General features: G+C 41.9%; 1 protein-coding gene across 12 annotated transcripts in view; it reads left to right on the plus strand.

The window, feature by feature from the left end:
* Positions 1-17542, plus strand: part of fat1a (FAT atypical cadherin 1a) — a 95832-nt gene that overhangs the window by 62381 nt on the left and 15909 nt on the right. For all 12 annotated transcript variants that reach the window (XR_013909723.1, XR_013909721.1, XR_013909722.1 and 9 more), the window contains 7 exons: positions 3904-4179; positions 4377-4587; positions 5055-9128; positions 9722-9918; positions 10040-10193; positions 11565-11798; positions 16685-17071. Coding sequence is in view for 7 of the 12 variants with exons in the window: in XM_026171459.2 (XP_026027244.2) it covers positions 3904-4179; positions 4377-4587; positions 5055-9128; positions 9722-9918; positions 10040-10193; positions 11565-11798; positions 16685-17071 (5533 nt within the window). In the remaining 5 variants the exon portion in view is untranslated. The remainder of the gene's footprint in view (positions 1-3903; positions 4180-4376; positions 4588-5054; positions 9129-9721; positions 9919-10039; positions 10194-11564; positions 11799-16684; positions 17072-17542) is intronic.

Raw genomic sequence — 17542 nt, forward strand, 5'->3', positions numbered from 1 at the left:
ATGCTTTTTTTTCTCATAGATTTTTTTTTACCTTATTAAGTATCAAAGCTCATTATTGTATCACTTTTTTCACTCATTTTTTTTCAGTCACATCTTTTATTTGTATTTTTCCCCCCTTCCGCAACCTGGTTTCTAAATTTGACCATTTCCCTTAGCCGCCTTTAGATTTTCACTGTCACTTATCTTCTTTACCATCATCTTACTTAGAGCAGGGCGATATGGCCAAAAATATTTATCACGATATATATTTGAAAATTTGCGATAACGATATAACCGACGATATAATTGATGCGAGACAAAATACAACTCCACAACATTACTAGCGCAAAAAGACAACCTTCCATTTATTTTCACTTAAACAAGAAGCTGGTTTTTATGTACATTAAAAGCTTTATAAAAATGTAACAGTGCAAATGCAAATTCCTTGCTGAAAGTTTAACCAAAAGGCATTTCCAGTAGAAATGGGCTGACATATCCTGAGCATAACCATGTATAATATCCACTGAAGTTAAAAAGAGGTGCTTTGCAACATTAAACTGCAGTGTGCAGTACGTATTTTTCGGACCATAAGGTGCACGGGATTATAAGGCACATTAAGCGAAACAAAGCAGTCAGATAAATCAAACTTTATTAAACTCATTCTTCTTGCTTCCTCCACTTCTGTACCATTGATTCATTAATGTTGAATTCTCTGGCAGCTGCTCTATTCCCATGTTGTTGCAGTATATTAATGACTAACCTCGTATTGTGGATGGATTATCTCAGTTGTTCTCCTGACTGAAGTTTGGTCCGTTTACAGCATCCTGCCATGCGATTGCATTTGTCTCTAACCATGAAGAACCTTCACGTTAACTTTTATAAGTGGAAAAGTGTTAGCGTTCGTCCTCCAGCTTCACTGTTTATGTTATGCTAACATAGCTGTGTCGCTAGCGATCACGTAGCACATCATTATATACCAGCTAGCCCAACTTCAGTAACCCTACAAACGTCACTGCTGTTTAGTTTCCTGTCTTCATTTATGTTGGAAGTGATAGCAGAGCTGTACGTTTGATTTTTTTCAGAAATCTCTCAGTCAGAACATGCAATATCATGCTTAGGTAACTAGCGAAACTAGCGAGCTAACTTCCGCTAGCTTCCTGCTAACTTCTAACTCCGTTAAATGTAATAACTTTTGTTTTCATGGATGCCTGGAAGTTAAACTTTATAGTTACACCTGGTAAAGCAGCAATGCTGATCGTTTTATTAAAGATGAAAGAATTTAGACAGTTTTTAACTCTAAGTGATGCTGCAGTGTTGTTTGACCGGAAGCATACGGAGTTTAGGACCCAGATTACTCCCAGATTTAAGAGCATCTTAGTCCGACAAATATGACAATAACAACGGCCGCTTGCATGTTCTGCAAAAAAATGTGCTTTGTTGTGTATCTGACGGACAAACACCAAACCAGTTCCACATCACGGAAGTTGCACCATTTTTACAAACCAATTCTGGTTCATCTGTTTCACTCAACAATCGGCCATGTGCGTATGAAAACAAAGGCACCGCGCATGCGCGTTTTACTCCCATTCTATCGCGATATTTCATTTTCCTATCGTTGCCTAACATTATACCGGTATTACCGTGAACGGTATAATATGGCCCAGCCCTAATCTTACTGTCACAGCACTTTTTCCTCTTTAGTATCTCCATCTATCACGCCTGTGTCTCAGTCCCAATCGTGTTCCTTCTCAGCTTTCCCAGGGGAAGCCATATACAAAGACTACAGAGTTCCCTTGTACACCAGCGTTTCTGCTGCGGTCAGGCTGTATCGTGCTACGTTTGTGATGTTTGGGGGCAAAGTCCCTTTGAAGTGCTGTGGCGCTTTCTTGCAAAGGGAGAAGGAGAGGGAAGTTTGTGCGCATATAGGGGTGTGAGGTGGGTGTGAATAGCTTTTTGTGGGCATTTTAAATGGTATAGATTTGTACACTGTGTATAGATGCAGATACCACTGACCAGATTCCATCCTTTCTCCTTCTCGACGGCGCTATCAGTTCTCGCCACCTTACTCACTCTTCACAAGGCGTGTTATCTGACGCTGGCCAGATTGAGACACATTGGGCAGCCTCTTTGTGTGCATGTACGTGTGGAAGTGTGCAACTTAGGAGTGCGTGAGTACGTGCAAGCGTTTGCGTCAGAGTATGTAAAAGGTGGATTAGAAGGCATCTGCAATCTTATTCTATATGATGTCTGTGTTTACATGAGAACACATGTTTACAGTGAGATAGTTTGTCATGTTGCTGAGCATGCAACATGCACCACAGGCCTAGATTGATACGTTTTTTTTTTAGATTTGATGTCGCATTAAAAATGATTTTTATTTATTTTTTACCTTCGTTTTTATTAACAGTGTGATATGGATTGCCTATGACACATGACTTGTGGCAAGATTACTGCACTAACAAACAGCAAGCAGCCCAATGCTCCCCCTGCAAGATGACATCTGTGAGCCTCAGCAGCATTGCCAGCATCACAGCACAGAGCAGATTGTAAATGTTATCAGTCCTGTCAGGTTGAGTCTATATTTGTCTCTGATATAGGCTCACAGTGCTTAGCAAACAGTATTATGACAACAGACAACAGCGGGCAGTTGTTTTGACCAGAGATCTGACAAACCCCAGTCAGTTGTGAGCCGTTACCTGGTCAGAGCTTTTGTGATTTAAGCCCCCTTCAGTCTTCCTGCACCAAACAGGTCAGCATCGACTGCTTTCCTTACGGGACATCACCCCCTGGTGTCTGGTATGCAGGTGTCTAATCTGGGCTGATCCCTTTGTTCACCATGTTTGGCAACGGTAGAAGTCCCTCGCTGGTCTGGGAAACAGAGATCGCATTCCAGCAGCTCTCCATAATCCTCTGTCGGAAGTCCAGTAGACGAGTGGCTGGTGTTGATAAAACACGCTCCCAGTGGAATTTTACAGTTTGGGATGTTAGATTCTTTGTTGTTTGTGCGTGTGTTGGGGGAAAAGCACAGTAAACTACACTTTGCACATTATCCAAAGAAAGAAGCGTGCATGTGCAAAAATTAGTTTCATAAAGCATAGCCTTTGAAAATATTAGGAGGGGTAGCAATATTAGCACAAAAGTAACACTCAGCATATCCTCAAAGTTATATTTGTTTCAGACTTTCTAATACGGAAGCATAGTGGGATCACTGGACTTACTTCAGCACTCCCCGATCATTTGATTTCTCACACATGCACTCTCTCTTTCATGAACTGCTCATGTGTGTAGCTCAGAATTCATTTAGATTCATTGCGGTTATTCAGCATTGATTGACTGTTAGCAGTATCAAGTGGCCATTCAGATAAATTATTGCTTTTGCCATCGCATGGATCGATCGAGTCTGTGTCAACACACTACTGCTTATTTTTGCAGAGATCAGGAAAGTGATTTGAAAATAATATAGTGTATATGTGTGAATGTGTGCAGACCAAAGTGAGAGAAATGGTTAAAATAAAGATAAAAGTGTTACTTGCATATCTTTGGACCATAGTACTGAGCAGTGTTGAAGCATGCACCAGAGCTGTGATATCTAATCATTTACCAGAAGCTTTATTGTTTGGAAATCATTATTTGGTTCTAGACAATCAAATACATTTACAAGCACACAATCGTTTCACCACTGATCAGTTGGTTATTGAAATATAATTTTGAATATGTAAACTTATCCCTGACCCTTGTCATTTGGTTGCTTTAGAAATATCCTCTTGGTGCTTTTTATTGAGTAATGGCTCACAGCACTTTTTGACAAAACCTAAAAAGCCTTACATAACAGCCACTAAAATATTTTTGCATGTATCCTTTGTGATATGAATTAAGTCAAGTGTATAAATGTAACTTTGCATGCAATTTATTTTTCTCCTGTAGGTGCTTATCCGTGTCATTGACACCAACAACCACCGGCCGGAGTTTTCTGAGAATGTTTATGTCGTGAATGTCCCTGAAGACAAACCAGCGGGGAGTGAGGTCCTGCAGATCAGTGCTGTGGACAGGGACGAGAAGAACAAACTGACCTTTACTCTCCTGAGCAGCACTGATCCGTTCAGCCTGAGGAAGTTCCGACTAGACCCAGGAACCGGCACCCTGTATACCACTGAGCGACTGGATCATGAGACCATGCATCGTCACATCCTGACTGTCATGGTATGAATTGGTAGAAACAGACTGAACTTTGTTGAATTCCGAGAAGTTCTAGCATATTGTTTAACAGAGTTCATGTTCAAATTGATTTCACTGTTTTAAAGTTAAACATTCAAGAAATTAGTGTAAGGTTGAACACTAATCGCTGCTCTTTCTCCTCCCCCTGTGTGTCCTCTTTCATAAAAAAATGACCTTTATAGGTTCGAGATCAGGACATTCCTGTTAAGAGGAACCTTGTGCGCGTTATTGTCAATGTGGACGACACCAATGACAATGCACCCTGGTTCATAGGCACACCATACTCCGGTCGAGTGTTTGAATCTGCTGCCGTAGGCACGGCGGTGCTCCAGGTTACAGCTCTTGACAAAGACAAGGGCTCTAATGCAGAGGTTGTCTACCACATTGAATCAGGTGAATGCACGCTAAGTTACAATGCTACTCTTTTTAACCCCCATTTTTTTCCCCTCATAGCAAAAATCTTTCATTGCAAAACATTGCAAATGAAATCATCTCATAAAAATGTATGAGTCATCAGTACAGCTGCCCTCTGGATATGAATGAAATACTCTGAGAATATTGAATATTTTGTTTAGGGGATCTTCAAATATGTGGGAGATGGGCACATCCCACTGAGAATCTCTCCTACAATAATCTGTTATGTGAAAACAAGAGACATGCTTCAGTTAGACTTTGCGTTTGTATATGTGCATATTTGAAGTAGCTGAGATGGGAATATGATGCATTGTTGCTCCTTCTGTTTTCAGCCAGTTTTATGACTTAGATTGATAAACTGCTAGTACAATCCAGTGCTCATTAAACACATCTTTCCAGTACAACATACAGAAAAATCTATTCTTCTTTTGTCTTTTCTCTCACAGGAAATGTTGCCAACTCATTTGCTATTGACCCTGTCCTCGGGACAATTACAGTAGCCAAAGAGCTTGATCGCAACAGCAAGACAACATTTGAACTCACTGTTAAGGCATCAGATAACGGAGTACCTCCGCTGTCAAATACAACCACCGTACACGTTCTGGTAACGGTTTCTGACAATGCAGTCCCCAGATTTACCGGAGAGGCGTTTTCTGCAGAAGTGAGCGAATCAGCCCTTCCTGGAAGTTTCGTGACCTCGGTCACAGCCGTCAGCCAGTCGTCTGTTTTCTATCAAATAAAAGGGGGCAACATCAACAATGCGTTTGATATAAATCCAAACTCGGGAGTGGTTGTAACACAAAAATCTTTAGATTATGAAACCATCGCTGAATACAAGCTTATCATACAGGGCACCAACATGGCTGGACTTGCCAGCAACACAACACTTACGATTCATCTAAAGGATGAAAACGACAACGCTCCAGTCTTTGACCAGAGGGAATTTCAGGGTGTAATCAGCGAGTCGGCCCTCATCAATAGTGTTGTACTGACCCGTGAAAACACACCTTTTGTCATTCACGCCACTGATGCCGATTCTGACCAGAATGCTATGCTCATCTATCAAATTGTTGAACCATTTGCACATAACTATTTCGCCATTGACTCGAGCACTGGAGCCATCCGAATTACATCACCTTTGGATTACGAACAGAGGAGTGTTTTCCGCTTCACAGTCCAGGTCCATGATCTAGGAATGCCACGGCTGTTTGCAGAGACCACAGCCAATGTGACCATTGAAGTAATTGATGTTAATGATTGCGCACCAGTTTTAAGCCAAGAGCAGTATGAGGCAACTGTTGTAGTGCCAACATACAAAGGGGTAGAAGTCATTCAAGTCAGTGCTACAGATGCAGACTCTGGGCCTAACTCCAAACTTCTCTTCTCCATCTCTGAGGGAAATATTGGTGATAAATTTAAAATGGATCCCATCACTGGAATAATCTCCATTCAGAATGTCACACAGCTTCGGAGCAGATATGAGTTAAAGGTCAGGGTTTCTGATGGTAGATTTGCCAGTGTTGCTGTAGTGAAGATCAGTGTACAGGAAAACAAGGAGAGCAAGCTGAAGTTCACCCGGGAATCTTACAAAGCCTACATCCGAGAAAATTCCTCTGAGAAGAAGACTCTAGCGGTCATTGCTGCTGTTGGGAATCAGGTGAATGAGCCTTTGTTCTATAAAATATTAAACCCTGACAGCAGATTTGAAATCAGCCGCACATCTGGAGTCGTTTCAACCACCGGAATCCCATTTGATCGTGAAGTACAGGACACATTTGATGTAGTTGTTGAGGTCACAAGAGAAGACAAATCTGAAGATAAGGCTCATGTTTTAGTAACTGTGACTGTGGAGGACGAAAATGACAACACACCTATGTTCATGAACCTTCCCTATCACGCCCTGGTTCAGATGGATGCAGAGGAAGGCCAGGTCATTCGGCAGGTGACGGGAGTGGATAAAGACTTCGGCCCGAATGCAAACATCCAGTATCAGCTGAAGGAGCAGCATGATCACTTTCAAATTAGCCCATCTGGTGAAATCTCACTTAAAAAGAAATTTGAGAAAGAAGCCCTTAACACAAACTTTGTTATTGTTGTTATGGCAAAGGACAGTGGACAACCAGCTCTGTCAGCAGAAATAGAAGTGCCAGTAAGAGTTGTGAACAAAGCAATGCCTGTGTTTGAGAAACCGTTTTACAGCATTGAAGTCCCTGAGAACATTCAGTTGCGCTCCCCTGTGCTTCACGTACAGGCCAACGATTCTGAAGGCCCTCGTATTGTGTACACCATCTCTGAGGGAGATCCTTTCAAACAGTTCTCAATTGATTTCAACACAGGCGTCATTCATGTGATTCAGCCTTTGGACTTTGAGATGCATCCTGCCTATAAATTAAATGTAAGAGCCACAGACTCTCTAACTGGAGCACACTCCGAGGTCTTTGTTGATATCATTCTGGAAGATGTCAATGACAACGCTCCTGTGTTCCTGTCAAAGACCTACTATGCCAATATTTCGGAAGCCTCTGTTATCGGCACATCTGTTTTGCAAGTTGATGCCAAAGATTCCGATACTGGTAATAACCAAGAAGTATTTTTTCAGTTGGTTGAGGAACGGGGGAAGAGTTCTGATTATTTTACCATTGACCGCAACACAGGAATCATTTCTACAGCTCAAGTTCTCGATCATGAAGAGATCCAGCAACACAAGCTGAGAGTGCGTGTGGTTGATGGAGGAGTTCCAGCACTTTCTAGTGACATCATCGTGACAATAGATGTTACTGATCTGAACGACAACGCTCCAGTTTTTACCGAGCATACTTACAGAACTACCATCAGCGAACTGGCGCCACGTGGGCACTTTGTCAGTCAAGTCCAAGCATCTGATCCTGACAGCTCAGACACAAATAAGTTGGAGTTTTCGATAATATCTGGAAATGAAGATCAGAACTTTGCCATTAACAAACACACCGGTGACATCACCATTTCCAACCACCGCAGGCCACATATGCAACCTCTTTACAATCTTAATGTATCGGTGTCGGATGGTGTATTCAGAAGCTCAGCCCTAGTCACCGTAAAAGTTATTGGTGCCAACTTCCACAGCCCCACCTTTTCTCAGGTGGACTATTTGGCAGAGCTTGTTGAGAATTCCCCTGTTGGTACCTTGGTAGCAGAGGCAAAGGCAACCGATGACGATGAAGGCATTTATGGGCAAATAACATATCAGATTATCAATGACTTTGCAAAGGACAAGTTTTCTATTAATGAAAATGGAGAGATTTTCACTTTGGAGAGCCTCGATCGTGAAAATACAGAAGAGAAGGTTATTCCTATTTCTCTCATGGCTAGAGATGGTGGTGCAAAAGTAGGCTTCAGTGTTGTCAATGTAATTCTTACTGATGCCAATGATAATGCCCCACAATTCAGGGCAGGTGAGTACAAAGCCACCATTGCATCAGACGTCCCAAGAGGAACCTCTGTGGTTAAAGTTGCTGCTTCAGACACGGATGAAGGAAGCAATGCTGACATCGAATATTCAATTGAGGCAGATGCTGAAAATGTTGAGGAAAACTTTGAAATCCACCCAACCTCTGGGATCATTGTAACCAAAGAAAGCCTCATTGGCCTTGAAAATGATATGTATGCGTTTTTTGTGAGGGCAAAGGATACCGGAAACCCACCCAAATATTCTGTTGTACAGGTTTACATCAAGATTGTTGCACCAGAGACGCCAATTCCCAAATTTGCCGAACCACATTATCGTTACACAATATCTGAAGACCTTCCTATTGGCACAGAGATAGATGTGATTCAGGCTGTGAGTGAGCAACCAGTTCTTTACAGCCTAGTAAAGGGCAACAATCCTGAGAGCAATGAAGGTGAAATGTTTGTTGTAGATCGAGATAGTGGAGCGCTGAAGCTTCAGAAGAACCTCGATCATGAGACAACCAAATGGTACCAGCTCACTCTGGTTGCCCAAACCAACTATGAAAATTATGAGATAGTTACATCTGTAAATGTAAACATCCAGGTGAAGGATGTGAATGATAACACACCAGTCTTTGAGGCAAACCCTTATGAGGCTGTCGTTGTGGAAAACCTTCCAAGTGGGACCCAGGTTATCCAGGTCAAAGCCATCGACCAAGACTCTGGAACCAATGGCCGGATCATTTACAGCCTTGACCCCAAACAGAACTCGCCCGAGATCCCTGAGCTGTTTGCAGTCAATAGTGAGACTGGATGGGTGACCACCTTAAAAGAGCTTGACCGTGAAAAGACTGACAAATACAAAATTTCCATCTTAGCAACGGACCAAGGGGAGAAAGTCCAACTAATTACTGGAACCACAGTGGAGGTAACAGTTGGTGATGTGAATGACAACCCACCCCGCTTCACTGCGGAGATCTACAAAGGCACAGTCAGCGAAGACGACCCTCCTCCGAGTGGAGTGATCGCTATCCTCAGCACCACAGATGATGATTCTGAAGACATTAATAAACAAGTCGACTTCTTCATCACAGGTGGGCATTTATTATTTTGTGAAACTGATAATTAGTAAGCCAGGAGTTTACTCTCTACTCTTTTGTGTAGCAGTTTTTCATAAACAGAGCTTAGGGGGGGATTATGGATTCACGCCACTTAATATCATGATAATATCTCATCTTTGAGACATTACACAGTCCCGTTATCTGTTAGGAGTTATTGCTAATCTGCTCAAGCTCTAAACAAATATTTAGGTCATTATACTACAGAAATGTATAATTATCTGAATAGTGCTTTGAAATAGACTGGGCAAAAGTACTTCCTGTGGTGCTAATTAGAAACTGTGAATATGTATGTGAAGTCAAGAGGAATCAGAAACCAGCATGATAATTAGCCAATGTATATTTTCCTCTCCTTAGTTTGCAGATTGCTTGCCTACCAATAATAATATTTGGTGTAAAAATTGGAAATTATTCTGTGAAAGAGCAGAGAATATTCCGATTATGATTGCAGGAATAATTAACTGAGGATAAATCACGTAGCCATGTTTCTTTTTAACAAGTTAGGTTGCTTTCTGCTTCTTGGTTGCTGTTCATGCTAAAGTGGAATATTTGTCTTTAACCCCAAATAGGAGGAGACCCACTAGGCCAATTTGCCATTGAACATATTCAGAATGAATGGAAGGTCTCTGTCAGGAAGCCCCTGGACCGTGAAGAAAAGGACAATTACCTCCTTAACATTACTGCCAGTGATGGCATCTTCACTGCCAAAGCTGTTGTAGAGGTCAAGGTGCTGGATGCCAATGACAACAGCCCAGTATGCGAAAAGGTAAAGTCCTCTTTGCTCTGGTTCTGCTCTTAATTTCAGTTTGCTGTCTTGTGAGTTTTCTTGGTTTTCACTTTGATTTCTTCCCCTCTTCCGTTTTCCTCCTCCTGTACCTGCCTTCCAGTCTGTGTACAGTGAAAGCGTCCCAGAGGACTCCCCTGCAGGCAGGCTTATTTTGCAGGTTTCTGCCACAGACGCTGACATCCGCTCAAACGCCCAAATCTCTTATGAGCTCCAGGGAGTTGGATCGGAATTGTTCATCATTGACTTTGTCACAGGTGTGTATCTGTGGGGTAAAAGACATTTGCTTAACTACTGCTCTGTGGAAAAAAAGAGAGCGTTGATCGTGCGGTGTTCTAAACTCGGTGGAAAAGCATGTGCTCTGTTTATATTTTATGTGAGTAATTTGTCTCTTCTTTCTTTATGAGTCCATCTGTGTCCGCAGTCATTGAGTTAGATTGCTTTCCAGCTGTGTTGAATGCATTTATGATTATTATGGGAACAGTATGCAGGACACTCATGCTAAAGCCACTCATGAAACACGCTTAGCCCTCTGCTTGGAACAACACGATCTGAAAGACAGCTCAGCGTGACAGCAGTTTTATGTTTTACATGAGAGTTGTCGGGGAAAAAAGTTATTGTTTGTGTGTCTGCGTGTGCGAGTTTCAGTGGATGCAAATTACTGTATTGTCAGCATTGGAAGAAGCAAGATGGTTTTCTTGTGCCCTGTTGTTATTTACTTATTCAAGAGCCAAGAACATTTCCCTGCAGGGCAACTGATAGACCCACAGTGGCACTAAAGTACACAGTTGCAATACTTAAGATTGAATTTATGGCCACTATACTTCTTTCCTGCAAATAATTTCTTCTGGGAGACCCTCTAAATCAGAGATTCACTCTGACTGCTGTGTTGAAAAAAGAAACCACAAAAGAGGAAAAAAGAAAAACCACAGTGCAGGTTAACCAAAGAAGTATGCAAACAAAACCACTTGGTTTGAACAGCTATACAGCACATCTGCTGTTTCACAGAATCCTTGAGTATTCTGCCTTAATATGCGGAGGCTGACACCAGAGCAGACAATAAGGCAACAATGTCATCCCGCTGTCTTTTGGCAGCCCTCAATTTCGAGTTTTCCAGCAGCAGGGCTACTGTTATGCAGCGGGAGTGTGATTTTTTTTTTTTTTTTTCAGTGCAGACAAGTAGGATTATTGCTGATGAGACCCGCCAAGAGGCTCTGGAGTTTTCCAGAGCAGTTGTGGTAATGTTGGCTGCTTGGTATCCCAAGACACTTCCAGGCTGCTTTTAGCTGCCAACTCTGATGTTTTCCTTCATCATCCCGCTCCCTTCGCTATCCTCTTCGTCCTCTCTTGCTTCAATTACTTATTTATTCTCCTCTCTACGCGCTTGAAAGCCTTCAGTTGTTCGGATGGTTTTCACTTGGTTAGTAAACAGTAGACAAGAGGGTTACATTTCTTTAAAATGCCTCAGGTTTGTCCACTCATACATAAACTTAGCATTTTGATTGATTTTTTTCTCTTTTTTTCTTGTACACATTTGACTTTTATGTTGTTCTGACACCGACTCTTCCCCAAGAGCCCGTGTCTGCACTTTTGCATTTCTTCTCAAAACCTTCCTGTCTTACCTTCAGGGGAGCTGAAGACCTCGCAGCCCCTGGACCGAGAAGAGAAAGACGAGTACAGGTTTAAAGTGCGTGTGGTGGACGGAGGAGGGCGATACTGTGAATCTGACATTCATATTATTGTGGAAGACGTCAATGACAACCCACCGCAGTTCTCAACTGACCCCTACAGCATCACCGTCTTTGAAAACACAGAGACGGGCACTTTTGTGGCAAAGCTGTCAGCGAACGATTTGGATACTGGTGAGTTTTATTCTCTGGCACATTCTAGGTAGAGGGCAGCTGTTATTTACAGTGAGGTGGAAAATCATAAGAACGATCTTGCGCAACTGTAAAATTGATGCAAGTCTTTATTGATAGAGATGTGCAGCAATAAAGCGATAATTACCCATAGACAAATTTCATTTGAACACAGCAACTATCAGACACTGCTGCTGTAAGTGCCGAACTTTATTGCACACATGAAAGCCATAATTTGACAGATTTAACACTGAAACAGCAGGTCCTTAAGTTTAGACCGTGATTAGTTTGTCATTACACCACTTTGCTGGACCAAAGGATGACGTATAAAAACCCAGCAACTCATGAAGCTAATTTTAGCATCCTGTATTGGTTGATATTTTAAAACTAAAACCCCTGAAAAGGCTGTTTGATATGAAAAAAGTCCCAAGCCAAAAAAATTCACCATTTTCATTTCTACTGATCTATGAAGAAGACGCGGGTCATCACTTCCTGTCGCTTCACACTTGGAGAGATTTAAAAAAATAATTGAAAAAAAAAGAAAAGAAAAGAGAAGCAGCCTTTAAACTCCGAGTTGCTGAGTATCAGTCTTTTCACACTCCTTGCCTCACACACGTTCATGCAAGACTTCAGATCCTTCTATTCTTTCTCATACAGAATTAAGGGAAGAATACATTATATTGAGAATGCTTTAAAAAAAACCTTCATAACAAATCTCTCTGATTAAACCAGCCTATTGGACCAGAACTCAGTAATAAAATGTGTTTTAGGCAAACATTTAAGCTTCCAAAAATGCAATAATCTCAGGAAGCTGGTAAAATGTGCTTAAAATGCAATTAATGGCAACATATTGCATTGCTCACGATCAAAATAAAAAAGCATATGCACATGTGATACGGGACTGTGCTTCTGAAATACCCTTTAATGGGTTGGAATAAGCAGTGCTGACTTGCTATGAACAGGTTATTATCTCACCATTGTGGAACAGCATCGCACTAAATGGCAAGAGGGAGGGATAACAAATGTGAATTTTCATGAATGATCAACCCCTCAAATTAAAAGCTCTATTACACTCTAATGAAATTCTTCTCTCTTCAAGTCGAATTCTCAAAAGAGATGATTGCAATTTTCCATTCGCCTGGTGCAAAGCCACGGGGCCACATATTTATCTCAGGCGTCTCCTCCTTTCAGCAAACATTGCCAATCACTAAGAGGCTCACACTCGGGTAGGCCGGAGAGCTTGAAGTGTGCAGTTTAAGTCTTTTTTTCTTTCTCAGGAAACTAGTGGACCTTCCGTTCCAGATTGCACCTTGGGTTTAATGAAGCAGAACACTCTAGCTTGAAAAACCATTTCAGCCTGTTAGCTGACAATCGACACAGTCTCTTTTTGTTTCCCTCCCCTTTTTTTGGTGGGGGGCCGGAGTGACAGCTTGACAGAATGAAAAGGATGCTAAAACTGACTCCCTCAAGGAGAAATGTTAAATGAAAGAAAAGAGAGGGGGAAAAAAGCTGCCATTAAGACATTTTTCCCTGGAGGCTTTGATGGCAAAAAATTAACTTTGCATTTGGTACATCTGGGCTAAGGGTACTTGAAGGAAGGGTGGAGGAAAGAACAGTGCTCCCTGCAGTTTAGCCGGGAGCAATAATTATTTAGACATACACTGCATGAGCACAGAGAGGCATTTGATCAGTATTTCTCCTGCATATGGGTGTTTCACACATTTCTTTCCTCTCTGTGTGTCGGCCTAGTATATTTGATTTAGTTGCAAGCTTGAAGCACAGCTGGCAAATCCCAACCAGACACACAGGGTGTACAAAAAAAATAGGCTTCATAGCTGACCCAATTCACTCCAGCTTCAGTCAACTGTCTTTGTGGCCGACGCTTAAAATGCAAAGCCTAATGTAACCCTCTTCCCACGAGGAAAGAGTTGCTTTATCTTTTTATATTTTTCACTGAGTGGACTCATTCTTGGCATTTGCTGCTATGTGCCATGGCCTTCGTGATCGCTGTGCGATGTTTGATATTTACCCACATTGCCAAGCCACTATTCGACCCACTGTTACAATCTCTGAGAGGCCGCACTTATCAGTGTGGGATGATTATGAAGCAGACAAAGATTAAGACCCAGACTGATGCCCTTGATCTGTGATAAACTTTGGAATTTCTTCTCTGATTTTGCTTTGTCCTTTTATCACTCTACCTTGGTCAGAGTGTGTCTCTCTCTTTGCTCTCTGCATTGCCCCGTCAGTTGTTTCAGTGTGGGGGCATTTAATTATATTCTGCTTTGCCCACCTTGTTGCTGTGTAAGATTCAGACACGTTCTTCAAGTTTGTTACTAAAATCATTTAGAAAAATAAGAAAATTCCAGGGCAAAGCTAAGGAAACACACAAACACACAAAACAGCTCAAGTTGAGTCAGATGATTTGTATTTATTAAGCACATTTAAAAACAAGAGTTGACCCAAAGTGCTTTCTAGTCAAGACAGATGAATTTAACAGTCCCGTTGTATGTGAATACAAATAGATGAATACAAGATTTTAAAAAAGATAAATAAAACATGGCACATAAATGAATAAAAGCACATTAAAATGAAGCAAATAGACAAAATTAAGTGCAAATCACACTAAATGGTTGTCTTTCTGACTATATTAGTTCTGAATGTCTGGACCTGTTCAGCATGTGACAGCTGTGATGCTGCAAAATGGCAGGATTGCTCAGCAACCTTGATTTTATATAGGAATATAGCCAGAACACAGCTAGATGACAAACAGAACTGAAATCCTTGTTGTAAAAGAAAATAAGTCGTGGTCATCAGCACAGAGTCACTCAGACTGATTGTAACATGTTGGCACATGTTTGCGTTTCTAAATTAGATACAAATTATTTGCAAGCCTTCACTAGCTTATCTGAGAGTGACTGCATTTGTTTGGAGACAGGTTGCTTACCTGTAAGATCAAATGTGGTCACCTGGAGCTGACCTCCTTCCAACTGGTTGCTGAACATGAAAAAAATCAGTGTAATCACCAGGCAAACACGGATTTCTTTCCGAGTTGCACAGAAGTCTATTTTGCTCTGCCACGACTGAGCCGTAAAACAGATTTATGTGGGTAAAAGTCAGCATTAATGATAACACAAGAAGCAAAATAAAGTCTAAAAATAGAAAGGTAGTGCATGTAATATAAGAAAGTTCACCCGTGATTTAATATACAAATTATACATTTGGTTTGGTTTGGCTTTGGTCAGTGAGCTATATCCAAGCTGCTGTGCAACACATAAACATGCACATCTGTTTAACTGGCCTCAGTAAACAAAACACAGAAAGCACAAACTTCTTGGTCTCTCTGTAAAACAGAGCGGTCATAATACTTGTTAGATTGTCAGCGGTTGGGTGGAGGCGAGGAAGAAGGAACCCAAACGCAGGACTCGCAGGTAGGTGACGATTTATTATAAGGAGTGGATTAACAGAACAAAGGGAGAAAATGGCTGGCTGGACGACTGACTGAAGCACTGACTGACTAACTGAACATACAGACGGAGAGACAACATCACAATAACATCAATGACACGACATTGGACTGGTTGAACTGAGGGACATAAATACACAGGCTGAGTGATGAGAGATTAGAACCTGGTGAGTACACAGCTGAACATAATGAACTAATGATAAACGGGAAGAGGACGGAACATAATGCACATGGACCAAGGCTAACACAATAAAACAGGAAGTGGAACAGGCAGAAGATAAACAGTGAACGTGAACTGAAAATACTGGGTCACCGACCCAGGAACCCTGACATAGATATTTACTTTCAAATGCTTGAAATAGCACCAACAGCTCAAACCCCAATCGCGAGCTCCAGCTTTCTGACTCGAGTTAGCAACAATGAGGCCTGTTGCACAGCAGTCAGCCACAGCTGCCTGTTAGCACACCTGTGAACCTGCATGTGCTAACCATTTGAAAACAGGTTAGCAGTATAAAGAGCAAACTCCAACCGTACAGTTATTATGAAGGCTTAGTGACCACACCAGCTTTTTGCTCTGGGCTATAAGCATGTTTGTTGGCTCACTTAGGGAGCCAGACTCATGAGACCATTCAAGGAACGTTTCAGTTTTTACCATTGAAGTGTTGCCTCTCTTTTCACCCTGCTTGTTGCTACTTGTTCACGAGGCCACTAATTAATAAGTTCCACTTCGGGTTTCATATGAAACATTTCTGCTGTGTGACCCACATAAACCCACGATCATAAACATCGGCGGATACAACAAGATAGCCAATAATAATTTAACACAGTTCACTTAACCACTGTAAAGCAATTGTCCTAAAGATGATCAGAGCAGATGAAGGTGATGAGAAATTATATAAGCAGGGTTCCCCTTGGCACTCGCTCCAGCATGGTAATGAGATCTACAGAGGATGGGGGCACTTACCTGATAAATGGGAATATAATAGCATATTCAAAATGGGGGCCACCTGCAGTAAAGCATTACGATTATTATTGTGATCCGTCTCTGTCTTGTTTCTGGGACCGTCTTGCTTGTGGGAGGACATGAGTTATGACTACTGCATGGATTAGAGATTCAGAGCTCCTGTTTATCAGAGGCTGTGTGAAAGATGGATGTTTTAGAAGGGCATAAGAACGTGACATTTAACTATTCAACAATCAATACGTCTATGTAGAAATCAATATGCTTGTTTATGTCCTCCATTTAAGAGTGTTTCTCTTTATGTGACCATCAGTTTTATGGTGCGTAGCTCAGATGTGTGGAAGTGAAAGCAGCATGAGCTCAAAGGAGTTGTAACTGAGAAGTGTTGTATGATGACTAATAGGAGTGATTGCCATTGTAATGCAATTTTTAAAAAAAGCATCATCTTTTTTGTCACCCCAGGCCTGAATAGCAACATCCTCTACTCACTGGTTGAGTCCGCTGATGGATTTTTCTCAGTTGACGAGTCCACTGGTGTAATAACCCTGGAGCGTCCCTTGGACCGCGAAGTGCAGTCAGTATATGAGCTGAAGGCCCGTGCCAGTGACCAGGGCTCGCCGCGTCTGTCCTCGCTCTGCCAGGTGGTGATCTCCGTCCTGGACATCAACGACAATCCGCCGGTGTTTGAGCACCGTGAATACACAGCCACTATGTCTGAGGATGTGGCCGTGGGTACTCAGGCGCTCAGAGTGCACGCAGCCAGCCGAGACGCCGACGCCAACGGCGAGATCACTTACAGCATCATCAGCGGGAACGAGCATGGCATGTTCAGCGTGGACCCAAAGACTGGTATGTGGTAGTTTTTTTTTATATTTGTTTTTTGAATTCCTGCACCGGCGTTGTAGGCTTGAAAATGAAATCATCTTTGTTGCAACGTGACAGATGTTGTTGCATTTAACCCTTTAATTCAGTCCCAAACCCCTGGGCTGGTCCATGAGTCGTTTGGTACCGGGCTGCCAGAGTTGAGGCTCGGCTGTGAAATTTATGGTTTTTGGGGTTTTTATTGTTTTTAGCATTAACTTGGTTTTCCTGGGTCTTTCCTGTGTGTTGTGAATAAATCTTCTGTTTACTGGTTTTATTTTGTTGTATTTATCCACGACACCTTAAAGACTGGTCCGTGAAAATGTTGTTGGACATAAACCGGTCTGTGGTGCAAAAAAGGTTGGGGACCGCTGCTTTAATTGTCCTGGGATTGCAATGGCCCATTTGCCAAATGGGTCATTTTGACCATAGGACAGAAGAGTTAAATAGATTTTGCAT

This window comes from Astatotilapia calliptera, chromosome 6, assembly GCF_964374335.1.
Source record: "Astatotilapia calliptera chromosome 6, fAstCal68.1, whole genome shotgun sequence".
Classification (NCBI taxonomy): domain Eukaryota; kingdom Metazoa; phylum Chordata; class Actinopteri; order Cichliformes; family Cichlidae; genus Astatotilapia; species Astatotilapia calliptera.